The sequence below is a fragment of the Haliaeetus albicilla genome, chromosome 23 (genome assembly GCF_947461875.1).
Source record: "Haliaeetus albicilla chromosome 23, bHalAlb1.1, whole genome shotgun sequence".
NCBI lineage: Eukaryota > Metazoa > Chordata > Aves > Accipitriformes > Accipitridae > Haliaeetus > Haliaeetus albicilla.
The window spans coordinates 5,208,658-5,232,962 of record NC_091505.1 but is presented as its reverse complement, the minus strand read 5'-3'; the positions used below and the strand labels follow the sequence as shown (position 1 = coordinate 5,232,962).

General features: G+C 48.4%; 1 protein-coding gene and 1 long non-coding RNA gene across 5 annotated transcripts in view; one reads left to right on the top strand and one right to left on the bottom strand.

Annotated features, from left to right (window-relative positions):
- The window catches only part of GAB3 (GRB2 associated binding protein 3), an 80,017-nt gene extending 60,792 nt beyond the window's left edge, over positions 1 to 19,225 (top strand). For 2 of the 4 annotated variants that reach the window (XM_069811001.1, XM_069810999.1), the window contains exons 3-10: positions 3,890 to 4,106; positions 4,512 to 4,990; positions 7,583 to 7,638; positions 8,757 to 9,012; positions 10,184 to 10,265; positions 11,949 to 12,051; positions 13,299 to 13,412; positions 14,427 to 19,225. In XM_069811001.1, coding sequence (XP_069667102.1) covers positions 3,890 to 4,106; positions 4,512 to 4,990; positions 7,583 to 7,638; positions 8,757 to 9,012; positions 10,184 to 10,265; positions 11,949 to 12,051; positions 13,299 to 13,412; positions 14,427 to 14,543 — 1,424 coding nt within the window. In that variant the 3' untranslated portion in view covers positions 14,544 to 19,225. The remainder of the gene's footprint in view (positions 1 to 3,889; positions 4,107 to 4,511; positions 4,991 to 7,582; positions 7,639 to 8,756; positions 9,013 to 10,183; positions 10,266 to 11,948; positions 12,052 to 13,298; positions 13,413 to 14,426) is intronic. The other 2 variants (XR_011329460.1, XM_069811000.1) reach the window with 2 other exon arrangements.
- Positions 19,226 to 23,236: 4,011 nt separating this feature from the next.
- LOC138690645 (uncharacterized) lies at positions 23,237 to 23,979 on the bottom strand. Its single transcript, XR_011329402.1, has 2 exons — positions 23,794 to 23,979; positions 23,237 to 23,674 (listed from the first exon to the last, which is right to left on the bottom strand). It is a non-coding gene; the product is annotated as an uncharacterized lncRNA (long non-coding RNA).
- Positions 23,980 to 24,305: the final 326 nt, after the last annotated feature.

The following is a 24,305-nucleotide window of genomic DNA, read 5'->3' as shown; positions in this document are numbered from 1 at the left end:
CGATGTAAAGTCTTGCTTCCACCTCTGGTGAAGGCTCCGAATAGAGCCGTCGTTCCCCAGCCCCGTGGGACCCATGGCCACGCAGGGGATCGAGAGGACGCTCGGGCCAAGTGGCTGGGCAGGAGAGAGGGGATGAAACAAGGTGGCTATGGGACATAGCGGGCACGCTATATCCCGTATGCAAGCTGAAACCATGATGAATTGACAGAATGCAATATAGCAGCTTTTCATTGGAGAAACTGCTGTGAAAGTTGTTTAGCCTTTTTCATTAGGAAGCCTTACTTTTAAAGATTGTAGCTGTGCATTGAATGCTCCCCCAGGCCATGCCTTGGCAGGCAGCTCCTCAGCCCAAGAGGGACCTTTCATCTTGGATTCCCTCCTCAATTCTTCCCCAGGCTCCAGGTATTACTCCACATCCCATGTAAATGCCTTTCTCCTTCTGGATGCAGCCTTTACCTGAAGGTCCCTGCTGATCTCCATTGCTCCCCTGTTGCTCTGCTCTCTCCCACAGCACCCAGGGCCACCGTGGAGCCTGATGTCCCTGGGGAGGCCCCTCTCTGGTGCCCTCCCTGCACAGTGCATGGACCAGGAGGGTGGCAGGGTCACCCTAAGTGACAGGTTACCCTTGGGTCCCTCTTGGCTGCTGGCAGTTGGCTTAGAGCATTTCTGCTTCTCCACCTCTCCCCCACCTCTGGTTGCTCTGTTGTTCACACCCACCCTTGCCCATTGCTGGGACTTTCTCCCTTTCTGCCTGCTCCGGTGATGGTTTCGTTGCTTCTTTAAATGTCTCTCCTTTCTTTTTTTTTTCTTTTGCCAATGTGCATAGACCCTGCCCTCCATGGCATGGGGCTGGTCTGATTTCCCAGGACCTTGCTGCAACACACTGGGGACCATCTCCCCCAGCCAGGGCATCATGCTGGGAGCAAGGGGAGCTGGGACCACTGCACTGAGGGGCTACCTGGCGGGACTGTGTTCTCCTTGCAGAGATACTTTCTCCTGGGCGTCTTCATTTCCCCCCTCCGTTGCTGTACAAAGCGGGGCAGGCAGTATATCGGCAGGCTTGTTCACAGCAGCACCTGGCCCTTGCACAGGAGTTGAGGGGAAGAGTCACAGCTCCTCCCAGTCCATGCTGGAGGACAGGCACTGGGGCTACTCCCTCCACACTCCCCTCTTGGTGGGAGGAAATCCCTTTTCGGCTGCATGGACTGGAGGCTGCTCTTTAATGTCAGGCTCTGGCCCCTGGCCAGGAGGGGTGGGCGGCATTTCTACCTCCTTGTTATGGCCATGCAGCCTGGGTGGGGGGGTTGCTGTCAGCAGAACGCCCCTATTTCACTGCGTCCCTGCACTGCTGTTGCACTGTAACAGTTTGGGGGGGGTGGGCTGGTGTCTGCAGCGGGAGGGAGAAGCCCTCTGTTTCTCCAAGCAATGGCCCTGCATTGATGGGGACAGTCACCCCAGAGGATGCTCTACATCCTCCGCGGTGACTTTCCCCGTCAAGTCAGGGCAGAGATTTTTTGGGTTAGTACCCACCGAAGCAGTTATTTTGGCAGCCAAAGCCTCCCGCTGTCTTTCTGGCAAAGGGGAGGGCAGTCACCAAACCTATTCTCTGCCTTCTCACTGTTGAAAGCGGCCATGCATAATTTATTCTACCCAGCTGCTGTCGCGGTACAACTTTAATGCACGCTGATTTGGTTACCAGCAGAGCTGGCAGGGACAGAGACGGTCTGTTAAGAGCTGGCTGCAGGTCCCTGAGCCCCTGAAGGTTAGAAAAGGGCAGGTCTGCGCTGTCCCCATCCCTCCCTCTTGCTCACAACGGTTGCCATGTGGTCTGCAGCTCACAGCCTTTCCTGATGGGATAATCCGTGGCTAAACCCTGTGAGTACCAGATGGAGTTCAGGCCTGTTCTTTCTCTGTGTTAATAATCCAGATTGTCATTAATTTCTTTCTTATGCATTATGGCAGTTTTTAGTTGTGTTCTTTTTTTTTTTTCCTTTAAAAAAAAAAGGCGGTCAGATGGTGACGTGACCATGCTTTTCTGAGATCCCTATGGAGTTAGCCCGGTGCATATTTGATCATCCTCAGCGTGCGAGACAGCTCTCCAAGTCCAAGATTTGAAAGCAGAGTTACTGTCTGAGCCAGCACAAGAGAAAAGTTATTTTTCAGATGGGAAGGCTGCAGCCCTCAGCTCTGCTTTGCAAATGTGAAACCCCATAAAAGCCATTCCTTCCAGATGCTCACTGCTGAAATCCCGCTGCTATAAGCACCTGCTCAAAATTAAGCAAATGCTTTGCTTAAGCTCTAATTTAAGCACATGCTTATGTGCTTTGCTGACCTGGGGTGCACCACAGGACCAGACCTCCGAAGCTAACAGGAGGAAGCAGCAGTGAGTCAATACTGGTAGATGGGAAGGAAAGAGGCAGCTCCCTCCCCAGTTTAAAGGGATGAGGTGTGGGGTAGTGCAGGGAGAGATCAGCTGTTTTACTCTTCTTCTGACCCAGATCAGAAAGGGGTGAAGCCTGCTGTGGCTGGTGTGGAAGTCTGGGTCACTAGAGGGTTTTGTTTGTGTTTAGCGATGTTGCTGTCTAACCACCCAGCAAGTCTTGGCAGCCCTCTCTATCCCTCCTGATGTGCTTGCACATATACCTAGCACCTCCCAGGGTTGAGAAGTGACTACAACAACCCAGTACAGTGCCAAGGCTTGTTGCTGTGTTGAGCTGAGGACTAGGTAGAACCTGCCGGAGGATCTCAGGACCTCACTGTGCAGTGCAGGACCTGGCCCACAGCATGCACGCAGATCGTCAGGGGCTGGTTCTCAGCATTTCCAGCAAATTCTGGACATCAGCGTTAGAGAAATCTGCCTTCTTGCTACACTTTGAAGGCACGTTTATGCTTGGTTTGGTTTTATCAGCAGTAGCTGGTTTCTTGTGTTTGTTTTTGCTGTGGGGTTTTTCCATTTTGAAGAAGGCTTTTGCAGCTTTGACTCAGGCGGTGTCTGCACTTCAGCCAAAGAGTGGGTACCCACGGCCGAGCCGCAGGTGTGGGGGACAGCTGGGGCACCCAGCAAGCCCTGCGTGGTCCCCACGCAGCCCTGGTGAGGGAACCGCCGCGCAGCAACCTGAAACTTCATTAGAAGCCCAAACCTGCTTCTCTCCCCACCGCTACCCCTCTCTGTGCCGGGGCCGGACTGGAGCGTTATGCCCAGGGAAGGAGGGAGCAGGGAAGGTGTCACTGAGCACAGGCTCCCCTGTGCCTTGTGGCCTCCAAAAAAGTAGTGTCCCTTTTCTCAGCAAAGCCAACAAGCCTCCAGCTGGGCAATAAGAGCTACACCACAGTTCTCGAGGCTCTGATGTCCAGCCTGGAGAGGCATAAGGAGTTTGCAGGCAGGTTCAGAAGTGCAACAAATCTGGCTACTCCGTGAGCCACAAAGCTCAATTTTGTCCACTGAGATCTAGAAAGTGGGAAGAAATCAATCCCTCGTTGCCATTAATTTGAAGTGTTGGAGATTAATATTTAATTATTTGCATTAGGTCCTAAAAAATACTTGATAAAACAGACTGCTCTGCCTCAGCGCTTTCCTCAGCAGAGGCTGCCTTCGTTACTGTCTGCAGGAGGGATGCTACAGCCCTGCAGGAGTGGGGAACCCCAGGGCAAGGGGGGTCTGCACCTCCTGCAGCCCCTCAGTTCGGCAGCTGGCTTGCCCAGCCTGGGCAGGGGAGGCAGCTGCAAAATCAGGCTCCCCTCTCCCCAGAATCAGTTTTTGCCTTGACCCACTGCCACTCTGGGTTAAAGCATCCCTGGCGCAAAAGCAAGGTGGCGATGGCCAGGAGAGGCGGTGGGCCGGGGTGAGTCAGAGCAGTCCCTCAGCCGGGGCCATCCATTCCCATTGCAGGTTCGGTGGAGAGCTTGTCTCACACGACCTCGTCCCCGCAGCCGTCGCCGGCCGCCTCCACTCACGCCTCCCGCATCGCCGATCCCTCCTTCTCGGTCGACCACGCTGCTGCTGACGCATCTGCCGCAGAGGAAACCCCCAGCGAGTCGGAGTCGGTCTTCCTCCCCGACTACCTCTTCCTCTCCAACTGCGAGTCGGGCAAGCTCAGCCACAACAGGTAGGTCACTGGGGCAAACTGGTCCTTGAGCCCTGCCGCTCAGGGGAGGCTCCCAGGCACAACAGGGGACCGTCTGCCTAATCCAGTTTACAGGGGGCTTTTCGTAGCACAGATAAGCGGTCGAGCGTTGTATGCTGGTCCCGTCCCTTTCCAGGGTGCGTGGCTGGGGACCTCACACACAGCCCCCCTCCAGACACGCTTTCTGCCTGCTGCCGCCCAAGGTGCTCCACAAAGGGCCCCAGCGCCCAGCCCAGCTCAGGCGGGACCTTCCACAGCCATAGGGAAGGGACAGATTTTGTCCTGAACTGTGCGGTTGGTGGGTTGTTTCTTTTTTTTGCTATGCGCTCGCTCAGTTGCAACCAGGAGAAAAGGAAAGCACAGGTCCTGACCTCTGTCTCTGTGCAGGTGTGACAGCTGGTCGAATTCGGACAGATCTCTGGAGCAAACCTCATCGGACGACGTTTTTGTCGACTCCTTGCAGTCCCAGCCTTCCTTGTACCTTGTACAGCCGTCCAGCGCTGGCACCGCGCACCAGGACGGGGCCCCTTTGGCAAATCCCAGCACCGTGTCCAGGAACATAGACATTAGCGGGCCGCCCAGTGACTTTTCCTCCTCTTCTCCGCTGCTGGGGACGCCACTGACACCAACTTTTCAGATTGACAAGAGCCAAAACGCGCTGCCCTTCGGTGTAACCCAGCTGGACATCCTGTCCAACACACCCCCGCCGCGGCCGCCCAAGCCAACCCACTTCTCAGACAGGAGAGGGGACGAGGTGGGCGGCGGGGCCATCCAGAACGGGCACGCAGGGATCTGCCGGGCTCAGGTCGCTCTGGTGCCCAGGAGGATCTCCTTGTCCAGCTTGGACAACGTGAGGAACTGGAAAGGTGAGTGCATTTCCAAGAGCCAGCGAAGCAGGACCGGTGTGAGGGATGGAGATGCCCACAAGCGCAGAGCGGGCGCCCACCTCCAGTTGTGCCTCCGTGTCCTCCCCCCTGCGAAATCATACACCACCCAAAGCAACCTGAAATGCTTGTTCCAAATTTGTTAATGAGCAGGATTCGGACCTGTCCCTCGCATTCAGCTCCTGCTCTGTAAAAGCCCCTCAGTGTGTACGCATGGGCAGCAATTTGGCTGTGATCTCTTCAGGGTACCTCATGACTTGCTAGTTTTCCATGCCCCCTCCCTCTCCAAAAAAGAAAGCAGAAGAAAAACAAAAATGAAAAGCCAGCCACTGAGTCAGGCAATGCCAAACTCTGTTTATGCAGGTCAAAATGCTGGCTTGCACATGGGAAATGCCTTTGTAGTTGCGCTGCTTTGCTACATCCAGTCCTTTCCATAACAGCAGCATGTCTTTTCGCAGCTTAGAGCAAAGAACGGGAAGCCAGAGAGACGCTGGGTATGGGATGTAATCCCAGTTGAATCAGGGACTCTGTGTCCTTGAGCAAATCCCACGCTGTCCTTGCACTTCAGTCAGGGTAGCCTGAAAACCCACTGCAGAGAAAGGCTCTGCTGCAAAGCAAGTTCTGCTCTGAGCTGAGGTGACTTTTCCACTTGTTCTTGAAACACCATCATTGCAAACAGAAGTAAAAAACCCAGAACATCAAGGTGTCAAAAACCAGCATACGCAGTATGAGAAAGTTTTATTTTGTGGAGCTGCAGAACAGAGGGAGGCAGCTGGAATACCTGGCTGGAAATCATCAAGTATTTTGCAGTGATGTGTCATTTTCAATGAGGAAGAAAATGTAGGTTTTTAAGGACAAGCTGCTAAGGACAAGTCCTTCAGACTCCTGTAGTTTAAATGACCAACCGGTGTTTGGGGCTGTTAGATCTTGCTCTTAAAGCTCAGAAGCTGAAGCAAGCAGATCTCTGTCCAGCCTGTTTATCAGTGTACAAACAATTCTTGGAAGGTTTCTGGAGAAACACCCGTCAGTGGAATTGGTATTCTGAATTATCAGTTACATTTGGTTGCTCCCTGAAAGGTGCTGCTCTTGCTTCTGCACATGTGCTGCTCTAATGCTGCCGGCGCGCTTGAGACAGTTAATGTTCCTCCAACCCAATTTATGCCAAAATGTTTTTAAGAGGATTAAGTGGCCAAATGTCATGTTCTGCTACCGTGCTGCAAGGTTATCTCTGCCTGACAGGGGGCAGCAATGAATTAATAAGTGCTGCTATTTTTTCTTACCCTAAGTGCAGCTGAAACTATTTGAAAGGTTAAACTCTAAAATGTGTTTAACAAGAAAGATTGGAAAAAGAAACAGGGAGAAAGCAGCTGTTCCTCACCAGCTCCCAGAGTGAGCCCACTCAAGTTACTTCATTTTTTGCCCTTGGCAACCTGTAAAAGCTGAACAGATGTTATTAACCCAGCGCAAAGGCAGTGTATGCTGGTTGCAGCGCCATGAAGGGGAACGAGCTATACGTGTGCAAGGCACCTGTATCCTGGCATCTGCTGGAGCATTGTGCCTGGATGTCTTTTTGCAAAATAATAAATAAATGTAGCTGTCCCAGGACAGTGACCATGTCTATCTGAATATATATCCACACTAATAGTATTGCTTTGTTCTTGTTCAGAACTTTTGCCATTTATGCCAATACCATCACAAAGACCCTCAGCTGGAGTGCAGTATTGACATCTCCACCATAACAGCAGGGACTGGATTAACACGGTTGCAGAGTTTTAAGGCATTCCCACAGAAAAGCCATTTTCTGCATAGAAAATACTTTTCCAGAAAAGGATGGTAGTTGTAAGCATCTCCCACTGCTGATCTTCTATGCACTGAATGCTGGATTTCAGGTGGTTTTGCTCTTTGCTTCAAAAATAAAATCGACATACACCAAGAAAAAGGCCAGCCTGTACAAGGGGGTACTGTGACTGGTGACTTTTTCTCTGGCTGTTTGTTCCCCATCAGCTTGAATACTTGCACCACATCAGCATTTCTGGGTGACAAAGAGAAGAATTTTTCTCCCAGCATTAAGTTCCCCCATGCACCCTGTGTACAATAACATGTGCTTCCCTGGCACCTTACATACGAGGTTCCTAAATAACTTTCCAAACAATAAAGAATTAATATTCCCTACAGTCCCTTTTCATATAATTTCCCCAATTTGACAGATGGGAAAACAAAGCAGGACTAGAGCAGGAGCTGAGTTTAAATTTTTGCTGGGTTGCTTGCTCTCCATAACACACCAGTTTTTTCCCAAGCTGCTTGTGTTACAGGAAGCATAAGTTACAGCTGGATTGTACATGAACATGTTCCTTGGTTTCATCATACTTAAAATAGAGGTAATTGCTCTTGAAATGCTACTGAGTTGGTTCTGGTCTTAGGTGTCATTGGATTTCCTCATTCAGAATAAATACTAGGAGTTATGGAAACTTTTTAAAGCACTAATTATTTCAGAGCCATATGCTTTACTCCAGAATTATCTCCGTAAGGTTGCACCGCCTTACCACATTTTTAATCACTTTTTTTTCCTTGCAGCAGACATGGAAGGCAGTTCTTTAAGAAGTCGGGATAAGAGGCTTAGCTTGAATTTGGTAAGTACTCTGCTTGCATAAATTTAAAACACTGGCACATGGCAAACTTCAGAAAGTGAATCATTTCACATCCTGATATTCAATCATTCCTCTCCTGTGTTCAGCAGGAGAATAAAAAAATGGAAGAAGTGCTTGGCTTTGGGCAACTTCTGTGCTGCTGCTTCGTAGCCGCAGGAAGCCTTTGGGCGGGGGGGGGCACAACACTGTTTTTAAAGCAGATGAAGCCAGGTCTGTTGTGAAAAAAGATACCAGTAGCCTCAAGAATTAAACTGTTGACCAAGAGCACCTGAGAAAACTGCTTATCTCCTGAATAAAGGGTCTAAAGCAGCCTATCACCTCATGATCCTGAGGGATATTTCCTCCTTAGGACGCAGGAAAGTCTCTGCTCTCAAAGCGCCTGTGATTCAGGGCTCTGTCGGTCCAAAGCTTCCTTTGACAGACATGGTTACGTGTGGCACCATCACACATCACATCGCCAGTCTTCTGCCTGGTGCTGGATACTGTTCTGTGTGGGAGATCCTTTGCTGCTTGTATGTAAGCTCTGGTGGTGGGCAACTCATATTTTTCTTCCCTTTGAAAGTTTGCAAGGTTTGTAATCAATCCCTCTCACCACTCAGCCAGCACTAACCTGCATGAAATTAATTTCTAGTGTTTATTCTCAGCTATCAGAAGCAACTTACACATCTGTGTGTCTGCTCTCTCAGCTTCCACATTTGCAAAAATATAGTTCATCAGATGTTCTCCTTTCAGTTGTTTTTTGGTATGAAGGAGCCTCCTTCATTTTATAGGTCAGAATTACTGCTGGGAGAGGCAAGCGCAGCCTCACTGAAGTTGGAGGATTTAACCTACTTAAGTCACCAATGAGTTCGATCCTAGTTTCCAGCAGTGACTCGCGAAGTTCAGAAGTGGACTTCTCTGAAGCTGGCGTGTGCATCTGAACTCACGCATTTGTCTCGTGTCTTTCCAGCTTGCGCCTCTCAGAAAGGTCGCGTCAGGACTCTCCTGGCCCGGGGCTTGGCTCAGATCCGTTGCCAGCTCACAGCACCTCCTGGCTTGCAGGGGGTTAGCTAGTCATTTGTTGACCCGTTTCTCTTCCTTTTCCTCCTTTGCTTCTGAAGCCCTGCCGGTTCTCGCCGCTCTACTCGACTGCTTCGGACAGCACGGAGGACAGCTACGTGCCCATGCGCCCCAGCACCTCTCCCTCTGCGCCCGGCTCCGACTGTTCACCCGACGGCTACATCCCCATGAGCCCCGGCTCAGCCACGTTTACCTTCCCCGTCGTCAGCACTGAAAAACTCACCAGCCCATTACCCGAGCTTCCCTCAGACCTGGAGCCCCCTCCCGTGAACCGAGACCTCAAGCCTCGTAGGAAATGTAAGCCCGGACCTAAAGTGCAATTGGCAGCCAGGGGGTCCTGATAGCGGGGACACGGGCGACCTCCTTCGATAGTGTCCTTGGCACATTTTTAAGCGCTTCCCGCTCTAGAAGAGGGATTGAATTGCTGTGTAAGTGGCTTATAGAACTGTAACATAGGATGCGTCTGCAGGGTTGTTTGTGAGCAGAGGAAGAGTGTCCATGCCTACTTTTGCAGCTGAAGACCAGGTGGCTGCATTAGCGTGGTGCATGGCTTCAGACCTACGCTGACTGCAAATGACCAAGTGAATGTAGCCTTGGAGAGACAGCAGACTAAATCCTGCAGCTCTGAAATACGTGTACTGCTGTCTCACCAGCTCCCTGACCTTCCAGGAACAGGACATCCAAACACTCAAATACTCAAACTTGATGTGTGGGCTGTTGGTTAAACCTCTGTTGGGTAGGCGCAGCTGTCTTGGTTTAATTAGGAATTTCCTGCAGATGCTTTTACTGATGGTAATTTTCCACTCCTGCTTTTCATGGCATCTCCAAAATCTGGGTTGCGCTTCCAGAGGATATACTGGAGACATAATTCAGCTTTGCAGTGGCAAAATTGCCTAAACCTAGCCTACATTAAAGCTCTTTGGGCTGCAGAGCCACAGGGCTACTCAGAAATTGGTTCAGGAAATGCTACTGTGAAGTGGGGATGGAAATTTAGACGATTGCCAGGAAGCAAAGCAAGCTCAGGTCGTTTCTTAGAGGGTTTTGAGAATGGAGTGGAAAATGTACATTGACTGATGAGAGGAATGATTTTGATCTCCTCGTGTAGGACCTTTTTGTTTAGAAGAGAGCCCAAAACCTGTTTTGACCTGTAGGCTGAACTGGCCTCTCCTCTTGAAGGCAGCATATGCAGAGCAGATTTGAGGCAAGCATACGGATCTTGTGGGGCGTTTGCTCTCCTTAAGCCCATTGTATTTATTCTGTAATTTTAGGGTAAATGAGGGACTTTGCTCTCCAGCGCTGACTGAAGTGGTCATTTGTTACTGATTTCTGTCGTGGTTATATCAGTTATGTTCTGTGAAATACTCTGTTAGTTTCTTGCTGTCAATATAAAACTGCATTTTTCTAAACAGTCTGTAATTTTCATTAGCTCTGCTATTGGAAATGTAGTTGGTTTTGTATCTACTTGCAGCACGGCCACCTCCTCTGGACTTGAGGAACCTCTCCACGATCCGGGAGCATGCTGCCGTGACCAGGATGTGGACTGTGCCTTAGTAAGTCAATAAGAAACCTGCTGTTCCAATCTTTTAAGCATTAACATTGTGGAATGGAGTTAAAAATAACTTATCATATCCCACGAGAAACAGTTTCCTGGCAAAGTCCACAAACAAAATTTCCCAAGGGCTCCTTCCAGCATCCCCCAGGCTTTCGCTGTCTCTAAAAAGCAAGGCTCCCTTTCACGACAGGCAGCTCCAGTGTGTTCAGCATCATGCAGTGATGCTCAGTCTGCTTTGAAGGTTTCTTTTGGAAAGACTGGAGCTGGTCTGCACTCTGGTGTGGCTGCTGCGATGGCTAAAAGCTTCGCATGCCTTAATTATTTTTTTTCGAAGTGATAGAGCCATTTTTGTTCCTGAAAATTAATACAGCAAAGAAGAACCAGATAAGATAAAGATCTGCCTGACTTGTAGCCTGGGTGTAGACTTCTGCACTGCCACACAGCAATTCAGACTTGACCTGTTGGTGTGACCTTTTGTCACTGGAAATTAGTTGTGGGGTGAAACAAACACTTTTGGTCCCAAAGCCCAGGTAGTAGGAACAGATGATACTGTGGGCTCCAAGGGCAGTGAAAGACCCATCTTCGGGGAACTCGTGAGCAGGGGAGGACTGCAGCCTGCTGGCTGGGGGGATCTTGGCGCGATGGGGAAAGGCTGACGGGAGAGCCAGCTGTGCTGAAGTGTGCATGCAAAAGCCAGGAATTCCCACAAACATCCTCTGCATACCCCAGGCACTCTGGGAAGTGCCTGCATGAGTGCCAGACAGGGCATTTCCACTCCCTCGCCTCAGGTAGTCATTTGGAGGGCAAAAGGGATACGAGATGGGCAGTTTCTCGATTGCAGACCCCTCTCTCAGCCGTACAGTCCAAAGCCGGTTAAGCCCTTCGGCGTTGCCTGCCGCGTGCTGCCTGTTAGGGAAACCCAGTAGCCTGCCTCCCGAGCTTCCCTGCCAGAGCGCTGTGGTTAATTAGTGCTGACACAGTGCAGAGTCCTGAAGGATAACGAGCTCAGAGGGAGTTTGCATGTTTTACATTAACAACACTAAAAAAAGAAGTATGCCCGGAACTAATAAAGCAAAAGGAATTATACTGTTCACGCTGCACAAAGTGGCCATCTAATTTCCTAATAACTAACCCCATTGTGCTAGCCTGCAATAATTTACTCACGATATACCTCTGACAGTTATGTTCGTGGAAGAGATTTCCCTGTACAGGGCTGAGTCGCAGCCGTCTCCATAGCACAGATAGCATGCGTTTACACTGTGTTCAAAGCCAGACAAGTTCCTCTGCATGCACCTCCAGTAGCTGATTAATTCACATCAATCTCCAAAATGTGGATACCCACACAACTAAGTAACTGCCCCATCAGCACATATTACCCTGATGAATGATATCTGTCTCTGTGCCCCTTGTTGGAGAATCGCTCCAATGTTTTATGCTTTCTGTCATACCTGACATGGCAAACTTTCATAAATCCCAGAAAAAAAAAAAACAAAACAACAAAAACACTCATAGCAATATAGCACACTTTTTCTAGAACTAAGGAGTGGTTTTGGACATCCTCTCCATAAAGGCTGCAGCGTTAGTGTGAGTTTATTCACCATATGGACTGTGTCAGGCTTTGGCTTCATTTCAGAGCATCTGTAAGATGCTTCCTTAACCTCTCCTGTGTTTTTCTTCATAGCAATCGAATGAGCTTTATCTCACCAGAAAGAGACGGTATTAATTCAGCAAGAATATTTGCCAATTCAGTTTCCGGAGAAGAGGAAGAAAGTTACATTCATATGGTAATCTTCATTTTCACACAGCCATCCTTTGCTTTATTCTGCTCTGTCACATTGATGGAGAATGCAGAAGTTTGTTTTCTAAGAAAAAATGTTGAGGAGGTTTGTCCTTTGCCTTCTGTTTTTTAAAAAAATGATGAAATGGTTTTAAACCAAAGACACTGGGACCAATTTACGGAGAGATAAGGGAAGCCCTTCTTCTGCTCTGCAGAACTCAGCTGTTCGCCCACGAATGTTGCTGAGCAGTTCCAAGAGATCACAGGGATCAGCCATATTTACATGAGAACTCATTAAGGCTAAGGAAAATTAAATCTTTTCACCTTTTAAAAGTATGCCCTGAAAAATCTCCTAGGAAATGACAGAAAGCCGTTAGTGCACTTCCTAAAGAAACACACCAAATATTGTGCAGAAACAGAACTCCCATTAAAGTCTCTTATTGCTTCTGCTTTGGCTGGTGGCACTAACCCCACTTCCCATCCCATGAAAGACGAACATCTGGCTTTGTGGCTTCCTTTTCTTCATTCACTCTTTAGCCATATCTTGCAAAAGACCAGAATCTTGGTTTCCTTTGAATTTAGGTGGAAATGGATCTCAAATCATTTGATCTGAGCCAATGTCTATAGATTTGGCTCCATAGCCAAAGCCCAATGGCAATAGGTATAGAAATATATTGCAAAACTGACCACAGTCTCCATGAACCATACTCTCAAATTTTAACCCACACCTCTATTAGATCAAAATATGCTCAGGAGGGCAGTTCCAGTTGTAACTACTCCCCATTTGATTTTTCTAGTCAAATAAAACCTTCCATACATTTGTGGTCATCTGTGATTTTCCTGAGACTGATTTTCAGTTGCTAGGTTTGAACAGAGTTATCACCATTTCTTCAAATTCATAGAACGATGATGGTTGAGAGGGCAGCCCTGCAAATCTGTGCATTCCAAGGGCGTGGGTTGAGAAGCTGGGCACAAGTCCTTCCTGATAACATTGAATGAAAATCAGCCTGGTTTGCTTGTTTTGCCATAATTACCAGGAGAAAAAGGCGCTCAGTTGCTTTATGCCATCCCGCAATTAATCAGCGATATCCTGTGGTTAGTCACCAAGCACACCCTTGGCATAGAAAATCATGTGGGTGCCAACCCTCCTCACTTGCGTTCTGCCAGATGAGTATCCCACCTCACAGCTGTAGTCCTGCTTCTTTTTAGGATCGTGTTTTAAGAGCATTAAAAGTTTCTCTTCTTTCCCGACAGGAACACAGACAGGCAACATCTCCATACAGTGGTGCTTTTCCATGGACAAGGAAATCTAACCTTGATTACTTAGCATTGGATTTTAATTCTGCTTCCCCATCCCCTGTACAGAAGGTATGAGTCATCTGAAAAACCCCACAGCCTCCTGTCTTTTTGTTTGCTGGAAGGAAAACAAGACCCAGAGTCACACTCTGCTAGGTGCCCTAAGTATCATGATGAAGCCAGTCGTGTTTCCAGCTGACTGCATTTGTGGCAGGCTCAAGATTAATATAACAAAAGCACTATTAGGCTGATGACAAGGTGTCCTTAGCGTCACTCATAGGGATGCCATTAACACGAGCTCAGCAGAGGGCACGAGACTGCCCTGGGATGTGCAGCCATGAGGGCTTGTGGGCAAGCTTGTTGGTGCTTGCAGGATTTCTGCATGCTCTTTCATTTTCATCAAGTCTCCACAAACCCCTTCCTGCTAGTTTTCCCCCAAATCTCTTTGCAGTAACAAGTTTACAGCCCATGATAAATTCACAGGTTAAAACTGTAATATCTCTCATGACATGGCAAAATGTGCATCTTTATTCTTGCATCACAAAAAGCATTTCAATTTCCTTAGCAACGCTGAGAAAATACATTCCTTGTTCCAAAGAGCTTATAACCTGCCCAGGTGGTGGGTAGGTACCACTGCAAAGCAACGGACTGTTGTTGGTTTGGGCCATTTTACATCCAGTGTACCTTTTTCCCCATCAGCTAATACTCCTGAGTGAGTGCAAAAGAGTCAAGACTCCTAAGCGTTCTTATTTAAACCCTCCCTGTAGTTAAAATGCAGTTAGGTTATCCCTGCAGCAGGGAAAAGAAGAATGAGAAGAGAATTATTATCTGCATAGAAATGGCCAGAACAGCACATTTCCCTCGCTCACTGTGCTGGGCTGAGTGACAGGGTGACAGATGGATAATTATAGCTAAAGCAGGCTGTAAAGCAATGCTTTTGTCAGCTGATGTCACTGTGAGCTTCAAGGTGAAGTGAAGCAATCAAGGAACAAGGGAAAGGGAAAACAGAAAATCAGCCAAGTTTCACTAGCATCCCCTTTCAACCCTAAAATTAATACATTGGTTTTTTTCCTCTCTCTCCCACAGAAACCTTTTCTCTCTGAGGAGCAAAGAGTGGACTATGTCCAGGTAGATGAACAGAAGACTCAAGCTTTACAGAACACTAAGCAGGAATGGACAGATGAGAGGCAATCAAAAGTCTAAAGGAAGAAGATTTGGGATCTGGAGGATTATTTTTTTTTGCACTGGAACCACAATGTTAACGAAGCAGCTATCACAGTAGAGTTCAAAGGCAGAGAGAGTTGTAAGATGCTTACGTCTGTAGAGGAACGGCATCTTTAATGGAAACCTTTGATTTCAACTGGAAATAGTATGCTGAATGAGTGAGTGGTTCACTGATGATTAAAGTAATGCATTACCCTTTTTACTGCCCTTACCAGTAAGCTACATGGTACCATTTTCTGGCATGATTCTGCAACAAGTCATACACTTAATGTTAACAAATCCACTACATGTTGCATTAATCTAGTTAGTCCTGCCTTCTCCCTCTGTTGCATAATTCCTAGTTGCTAAAGCTATTTTTTGATATTCCTACAAATACTGCGGGTGCTCAGAGTGCTTTTATGGCAGTGGGCATCTGACAGGTATTGGTGACTAATCAACTAAGGGCTAAAAATACTGAAACAATAAAAAGAACTTTTTGAATATGTAGTGCTTAAGCAAAGAGAATTTTGGAAAATATTTTTCCCCTGGGTTTAAAAGGTCCGACTCTGAGCTGATGCTGTCAGAAACTCAAAACAGGACTATGTACCGATGGGACTGGAACGCATGGTCTTTGACCCTCTGGATGACGGTCATCGTATTAAGCTTCTTCTCTCCATTGTGGCTCATACTTGTCGCCTTTCTGTCTGATTCCTACTGATGTTTTCTCCCCTATCTTGAGGAGTGTCTTCGGCACGGCACAGCACAGCTGCTCCTCTAGCAGGAGGCTGCAGGCACACAGCTCTTGGCTGGCCAAAAAATAGAAAGGGAAGCTGTGAGCCTGTTTCTGCAAGTCTTGGGAGAACTGGCAAAGGATCAAGAATGCTTTCATCTGAACTGCAGAAGAAATGCCATTGGAATTGCTGGTAGCAGTCGTCGAACTGATTGTTTCACTAGACCCACCCCCCACCCCCAAAAAAAGAGAATTAGGAAGTGCAGCGTGCTCCGAGAGAGGCTAGCAGGCTTGCCAAAATAAAACAACAATGCGCTTATGCGGCGTGAGGACCTCTGGGTTCAGGAAGCTTATCTACCTTGGGACTTGTTACAGGCACTATCTCAGGATCACATATGTGTATAGTTTATAACATATTTAACTCCAAAAGCTTGGCTGCGATCTTTATTTTAAGGTGGCACACAACCACTTGAATCATGGAAGTATGCCGTCCCGCTGGGTGACCCACACTGGATTTGATCTTGCAGGCTTTGCCCATGCAGGTAAGTCCCACTAGCCATAAGAGGTCTGATCCTGTCAGCAAGGACAGACAGCCAGAACCCTTATGAAAGATTTCCTCTTCGACAGTGCCAAGCCACTGGACTCCCTTCACGTGCCTGTTGCTACCACATTGTATTACTGTAATCTGACATCCCAAAAATGCTGATTTACCAAACAGAGGTTGCAGAAATGTCATTGCAGAAACCACTGGCATTTCAAGGCTCCTACTTACTGTCCTCCACGCACCCATTCTGCTTCAGCCATTTGGGCACTCTGGGAGGCTGAGAGACACGGCCGAGTCGAACGTCCTGCTGGGAGAGACAGCGTAGCTAACAGAAACACCATTCTTCTCCTACCTCAAGAGAGCTGAAGTGCTTGCAAGTCTCGCTGCTTCTTTAGCGCAAATACAAAGCTGGGGATCTGTGGTGACCAGGCTCTTATTAGCTTACCCTGCGAGAACAATGAGGTTCGCCAGCGCCTTTATTGACTCTGGGGCAAACTGGGCACCCAGGCCTGCGGGCGTAAAGTGTCCTGACTAGAGCTGCTTGGAAAACCGGGATTTATACTGCAGAGAGCTGACCTGCTGCTTCCTCCTACTCTGCTCCTCCCCCACCCACCAAAGCTCTAAAATGAAAGTTAATGCTTATAAAAGTTTTGAAAAGAATGCAGACATTTCCGTATAAATCTTGTCTGTCTGGTGTGAAATTTAGCTTGTTAAAACCCACTCGTTTTGTCCTAAAACTGATTTAGGAGAGCTCTGAGCAACCATGCCCTGGGTGTGGTATTGCTACAGGGGAAGTGGTTTTGGGGAGAGGCGGTGGAGATCTGCGCCTCCAAAAAAGAGTTAGAGAGAGGTAAGCAAGGAAGGGTGACAGTTACAGAGACGTTTGCCTTTCTGCTCAAAAGAACTGCCTTTCTTTCAAGGTGTACAAATAATAGATGTCACTGAAAGCTTTTGGTGTATGCTGCAGTACAGTTAAAAGACTTTACAGAGTTAAAAGACCAGCGAAGACGGGTATTACAGTAGGGGACAGAAAACATCCACAAAGGGCAGGTAAAATTGTGCTATGCTGCTGCAGATCCCACATTGCAGAGCGATGATGGCATGGCAGCCTCCGATGCAGATTGCAATAGCATACAGATCGGCTCAGGTTCGACTGGAGTGTTTCTTTTCATGCTGTCAGAAAATCTTCTGAAGCGGAAAAACACCGGGTTATTGGAGACAACTGACTCTCGTTATTCTAGTTTATTTTAGAAATATTTAACTTTGACAAACCTGGCTTAACAGATCATTCAGAAGTTTAGAAAAGAAAGAGCTCTTTTGGTATTTTTTTTCCCCCTTAAAAGGACAAAAACATCCAGCTTGGCGGGGACTGTCCTTAGATGAGAATGGTCCTCTTTCAACTTCCTCCTGTCCCCTGCTTGCTGTCGTCACTCTCTTATCTTGATCAAATGCTGCTCACGGGTTTCTAACTTTCACTTTTTAACTAAAAGCTATGTTTGGGGGTTTATTCAGTTTTTTTCATTTATGGTCTGTTTTTACCCGCTGCTCCAGGGTCCATGACGTGCATTCTTGTGTAAGCGCTACACAAGAAACAGGAGCAATTAAAAAAAATAGAAAAAAAAAGTTTTAAAAGCAGAGCAGTCCTCCCCAGAGGCTTTTATTTTTTTTCTTCTAGTCAAATTCGACAATCCCCCGAAGAGGGTAAAGAGGAGGAGGATGGTGGGAGGATGGCAAAGGCCGAATCTGCTGTGGGGACCCCATCATTAAGGATTTTGGTGTGAACGGGGCCCCGGCATCCCCGCGGTGGTACACGACTGACGTACCCGTGGGCTGCCAACCGCGGCCGCCCAGGGCCAGCACCTGTAGAGCCTGCTGGTGGGAGAGGAGGGGTGTTACAGAGCAAAAGGGAGTCACTGTCTAATTAAGTCTGTTCTTAAATACCGATCCCTTGGCCAAAGAGGAAAGAAAACCTGTGAAAGCACCCCAAGAGTCAGCTTTTGACAGCGTCGTGTCTGAAAATGCAGCCCAGGCAAGAGCCCTTGGTTAGCACTGGCTCCGGGGCCAGCCAGGCGCGCTCCTGGCAGCGTCCTCTTTTCGCTGTGGGTCTGTTATGTTGTTATTTGTATGTATTTCTTTAAAAAGTATCATGAGAGCTGATGCAGAGAGGCTCTGCACCTAAATGAGCGTGGGGAGGCCAGTAATCCCTTAGGAAAATTTTCTCCTGGGAGAACTGGCATTGCCCAGCTCCGGACTTGTAGTGCCTTCTCCAGCACCGCTGGGGTTTCTCGTTTAAAATGGAGAGGAGCGCTAAATGAGCAGAGCAGTTTTTGCTTAATTGGAAACGTTGCTCTGTGGAGCTGCCAGATGAAGCTCCGTTGCAGGACGATACGGAAAACAAAACAAGCTAAATGGTTTCGGTCCTGTGGTTGTTGTTAGGGCGATCAGCTGGATTCCCCCGCTGTCGGCACAGCCGGCGAGTGAGCCGGTGTGCCGGCACCCAGGCACGGGCAGGAGGAGATCAGAGCTGAGACGCACCTCTTTTACTGAAATTGTCTGTGGCCGCTGAATACAAAATTAGCCTGTGTCAAACACCTGCTTGAAACACATCGTAAAGAAATCAATCTGATCTGAACATTTTTCCTGGAGCGAGCAGGATTTCAGTACTTATTGGGAGTTAACGCGCATTCCCAAGGTCTTTACTCAGTTTGGGTTTAATATGGCCTTATTCTGCAGTCTTTCAATGATCACACATTTGAGCAAGGCATAGCAGGATCCAAGACTCGTTTGCTTTTTGGACTAAACTGTATTTTCCATTTCTAATTCCTTTATTACAGGAGGCAGCATTAAATTCCTAACTGGCAGATAGGATCACTTTACCGGAGAAATGTCAGCAGCCATTTAACTCGAGCCAGGCGTTTTCAACCAGCTCACTTTTGCCAATGGTAGCGCCCACTCACCTCCGTATCACTAATTACATCATAGATGTAGATTTTGGAGTTGCATTCACTTGAAGTGATTCAGTGGTTTAGTAATTCAAAGACCATCAGATGCTGTGATGAGAATGAAGCACAGGGCAATGCCTTTCCTTTGTTCCCCTGTTCCGCAAAACTTGCTCAGGTTTAAAAAAAAAAAAAAAAAGCCACCAAAATAGCAGACTTTTGCCATGTCAAAGCCAGAATATTTTTTGTTCAAATAAAAATAAACTTTTGTCTTGTGCAAATGAAGCATTATACGTTTTTTGTATTTGTAAATCTGTGGGGAAGCATTAAACAGTCATCTCTGTTACGAAGGAGTAAGTCATTGATAGAGGAAGGGGCTCGCCTTCCTGATGTTTCATTGTAATGTTTGTTGTATATATTTGCACATTAAACTGTGTATCTTTTTTCTAATAAATTAATATAAAATGTAGCTGTGATTTTTAGTTATTTTGATAAGCGAAGGTGCTCCTGGGGAAAAACTTCCACATTTTTCATTTAGCGCTTTTTCCATTTTTTAAACCCCTTCTTAGCCTGCGACTTGTTCATCTAAATTATTTGGATGTAAAGTCAAACAGATTTGCAAACAAATTTCATACACCTGTGATCAGGAAGATTATTTTGCAGGTGACTTCAGAAACAAAGAACGATGAAGCTGTGACCTGGGCTCTCGTCTGCATCCTCCTGGGACCTGGGTAAGTCGCAGCCCCCCGGCCCCAGCTCCTGCCGCTGCCGTAGCCAAGGGGCAGGAAGGGGCCGCGCTTACTGGCCGGAGACGTAGACCACAAGCACAAATTTGTTCAGCATGTGCTCTGGGCTTGCATACAAAGACTAATTGTTATTTAACCTGATCCTTTAATTGCTCTGTGCTGAGGAGCGTGGTTGCCGTTAATGTAATTTCCACATGCAGTGAGCTGGGGACGTGGGATCCTTTCAACATGCACATCTCGGGATTTTGGCGATGAAACGAGGCAGTCCGTGGGAGCAGCGCTGAGCAAGCCTAGCTGCTAACAAGCAAAGTAGTTTGGGAAATAGTTTATTTATTGCTTCGGGCAAGTGTCACTTTGGGATCTGCGCACTTTGTAATCCTGCCTGGATACCCACTGTGGTGAATCGAGGGACTTGTAGCGCTTAGAGAGCCATTGATGGAAACTTGGCTGCACGACTCAAGAAGCACAGACACGTGTAATTTAGATAAGCCTACACCCGGGGGCTCGATACAAGGGAACGGCGTGACATTTTGTGTTGGGTCTTACAGGCAGGGCAGGTCGGATAAATAAAAGGTCAGATAAAGTCTGACTGCCGGTTCATAGGCTGCCTCCACGTCCCATCTCCAGCAGAGATGGGAACGGCCCTTTCGGCAGGGAGTACTCCCCGGAGAAGTGCCCTCCCTCTCCGGCACCAGCTCCCAGACCCCCCGAGGGAAGCGAGCCGTGCCAAAACCACCGCCGTCCCTGCCGCAGCGGCCCGGCACGTCCCCTCCGTGGGTGTCGTGGTGCAGCAGAGGTGCTTGTCACGGAGGGTCCCAGCACCCAGAGCATCCCCGCAGGCAGGGAAAGCCCGGCCGGCGGGATCCAGCGCCCTCAGAGCTTGCGATCAAGGAATTGGGTTCTGGGAGTAAACGGTGCTGAAACGAAGCAGCGCGAGGCTGCACAAAAGTCAGGAAGCTCTCGGACTTCTCACGCCTCTGTGCAAAGTACTTTGGTGATTAGATTATACTAAATAAGGGGAAAACCTGATAGCAAAAAGTAGGACTGTAAGCACCTGGTAAAGGTTAGCCCATCTAATCGCATCCACAGTTTCAAACCATGTAAAACATTTCTCTGAAGCAAAAAGCCAGCCGGTTACCAAACCCAGGTCATCTTCACGGGGCGTGAAACACAAACCCCTCCAAAAAGGCAGTAAATCCCTATCACCCCGGTGCTTTTTGCCTCTCTAGCTCTTTTAGTTAAGAGTGCAATTGCTTTGGTCTTTTTTAGCCTGAGATGCTCAATAGACCACTACCTTAAAAATGGGCATTCCTGTGTAATTGTGTCCATGCTGGGGACGGTATTAGTGCAAGGATACAGGTCTCGGGCCACACTGGTGACATCTCATTTCTCTCCAGTAGATCTCCAAGAGCTTTGGCGAAGGGACCTGTACTTCATTTCTGATTTTTCATGCGCGCTTTGAGGGACAGTGTCTCCCCCAGGACTGGTGACAGCAGCAGAGATGGCACCTGGCTCTGCGGAGTCGTAGTCCTGCCCTTTCTCCAGCAGCTAAAGCAGGCTGCACACTGTGTTCTGACAGGTCCTAAGCTCTGCATTTCCCCATCAAACAGCACCTAAAGCTCCTCTTCCAGTTGTTTAGGGCAGAAAGTGCAGAGGGACTTTGCTCTGCGGGTTATACGTATTTACAGGAGCGCACTGGGTGTCAGCAGCACCGCATCCAGCGCTTAAACACAAAGGACGCATCTGGAGGCTGAGCCCCTTCCCACCTGGGGAGCTGATCCCAGGCCCTCTTGTAATGCAGGAGCGAGCAGGGAGAGACCCAACCTTTCATTCATTGTCCTGTTTTGTTCTACTTTGATATTTGATTTTCCTTTCACAGCCAGTTTTAGCATAAGCTCATTGTTATACAGCCCCAACTTGCCCCGCTCTGACAGCTCAGGGATCTCGGCGTTGGCAAATTCATCGCTGTGTAAGAGCCTGAAAAGCCCTTGCTCGGCTGGTGGGCTCTCCTCGAGGGCTTCAAGGCTTAAAGCAATTTGGGGGTGGTTTCCTTGCATGTGTTTGCGGTGGTTGTTGTTGCAGTTTGGTTTGCTTCTTCATTCAAAAATGCTCAGTGCTTTGTCCGGGAGCTCAGCTACTTGGAAGTGCCTCTGACTATGCCGCTATCTAGAGACGCTTGGTTTTGCTACTGCTGCTGTTGTTCCTTAGCTTCCTTCCCCACATGAACAGCACAGAGGAACAGGGAAGACCTGCTCTGTAGTTTTCCCCGCAAGGAAAAAAAAAAACCACAGATGCCTCACACAAAAGCAGCAGTTCTGCTGCCCACCCCAGGATGCCGCTCTCAAGCGCCTCGGCTTTCTCTGGGCACGGAGCGTTTTGTAGAGTTACAGGATGATGAAAAAGGCAAAACATCAAATGAAGGCAGCGCTGGCAGGTGTCTGCCAGCCCTGCAGGAGATGTCAGAAGGCAAACATAGCTTTTGCCTTTAGGTTTCCAGACCAAAGTTCAGGATGAGCTTTCAGTGCGACCTTTTGTACAGCCTGAGAGAGACAATTCCTCTACAGTGAGAGATGGAGGATTGAGCAATAAAAGGATTCACAAAATCTCTGAGGCCTCGGTAACTCTTTAGTCTCTCTGTTTTGTATTAACGTACCTTTAGGGAAGCAGCCAGGCTTGCCAGGCAAAGGGAGCCAAGGTTTCCAACAGGAGTCCTACTGGGGTTTGGGTGCCTCCACCACCGGGGCATCCAGCCGAGATCCCCTTCAACAACCAGCGTTTCAGAGACACTGACCTGTTCCCCTTCAAAACTGAAGTGCCTTGGGACATGCTCGACCAGGGACTACGTTATCCCGCCGTGGCTGTGCCTGGGTGCGGGCAGCCCCGGGAGGGCTGCCGGGACGGACGGACCCTCTCCCACCTTCTTCCACTGCTGCTGCTCCTGCCGAGCCGGCTGACACCCCACCAAACCCCCCAGGGCTGCGGCGAGGCCCCTCGGGTCCCCAAAAATCCAGACTGGCAGAGGCTGAGAGATTTGCCCTTGGCAGCCCTCCATCATTCACGTCTTGGGGTACGTTCTTTCAGACTGGGAGCTATTTATTTCAAGGTGCTGAGCAAGCCCGATGTACTGACGCTGGCAAATGAAGCTCCCCAAAAAGGGTAAGGGCTTCCCAGCAGAAAAGGTACCTGGCCCTTGGTGTATATTTTATCCACGGAGATGAGGCAGTCAGCAGGGTAGTGGGTGGGCTGTTTACAGTTCAAAAATAAGAGATGTCATTTTTAAAGTGTTTTTTTAAATAAAAAATGAAAGATTCATCATTTCTTTGGTTTGACTTCCTCCACTGTTAGTCAGAAATCATCAGGAAATGCCACCGAAGGAAATCCGTCCTGTTCTGCCTGGTCAGCACAAGGAACGTGCGCACGCGGAGGAGGATGGCGATGGGGGGCTCGGGCTCTTCCCAGGCGGAGCCGAGTGATGCAGAAGGGACAGCTCTAGAGCAAACTTGCATGACATGTAAAGTAAAAATGACAGGAAGACAAAATAAAGATGGATTTCCACAACCAGCACATCCAGAATCTGACTTTTGCACAAAATGAAAATTTGGAATAACTCCAGAAATGTCGGTAAATTTTTTTTCCATGTTCATATATAGCACAAAAGCATCTTTTACCGTCCATACACCTCTCCAGACTTGGCTTTTCTTTAAACAGCTCTGACTGTTAAATGATACACAAGGTTCATCAAACAGCTCTATTTCTATTGCAGACTTGCCCATTTCCCTGTGCTCCTCTCACTGGTGACCACTCCGTTACTCCCTCCACAACCTGCAGCTGGGCTGGCTCAAAAACTGCTTGAATGTTGTTATTTACCTCCAGCCTCTCTGGATCAAGGGGGCAGAAAGGGCTGTTTTGGTGTTAGTCCATCAGGTATGGTAGCCTATACCCTTGTGGCTGCAAAAATGGAAACATCTAAGTGAAAGCACCATTTTTTTCCATTGGCAGCTTAACTTTAATCCTCCTAATGAGCTTTTGCTAACTGCTGACCGCAGCTGTTCTTTGAAAAAGTAGAGGGAGGAGACAGAATGGCTGGTCTATATCAGGAGGAGGTGAGAAACAGAGATGTGCAGGAGTTTGGAGCAAAAAGAGCAGCCTTATCCATGAGGTTCATTTCAATCCTGTAGGAGAGACACTACATAGAAAAGGTTAAGGTGAACAACCCTAAATTCAGTTCTACAGGCTAGTACAAAGCCTACATCTTTTCTAGAAACAGGCATTCTCATTCAGAACAGTATACCTGCATTGCGTTATTCTGTAGCAGCGAGTAAAATGTGCCAGGTAAGGCAGCGGAGCATCGCTCATTAGCTCTTTGCATCACTCTTTAGCTCTCTGACTTGTGCTGCTCCGGAGGAGGCGGACGCGGACAGAATCACCCTCGGGGTCTCTTCAGCATCCCAGAGAGCAGAGCCCGACCCGTGCCGGCAGGTCCCCAGGCCGCTGCAAGACAGATAAGGAAAATAACCTTTACAGGCAGAAAAGCAGGTGTGTCCCAGCCCTGCAGACACCGTATCCAAAGAGTCTACAAGCAGAAAGAGAGACCGGCTCTGAATCACCTCTTGTGTTTATCAGGGTTATTTTTCCTACAGGTGCCTTTGATCCTGCTTCCCGGGGAAGCGGCAGGTTCAAGGAGCTCCGTGGCACAAGGAAACCCCCGAGGTCCTTCTGCCAGGGAAAAGCTCGGCAGGTCCGGCCATCCGGGGACACAGAGCCCGCGCCTGGCCATGGGGACACAACTCTGTGTGCCCACCA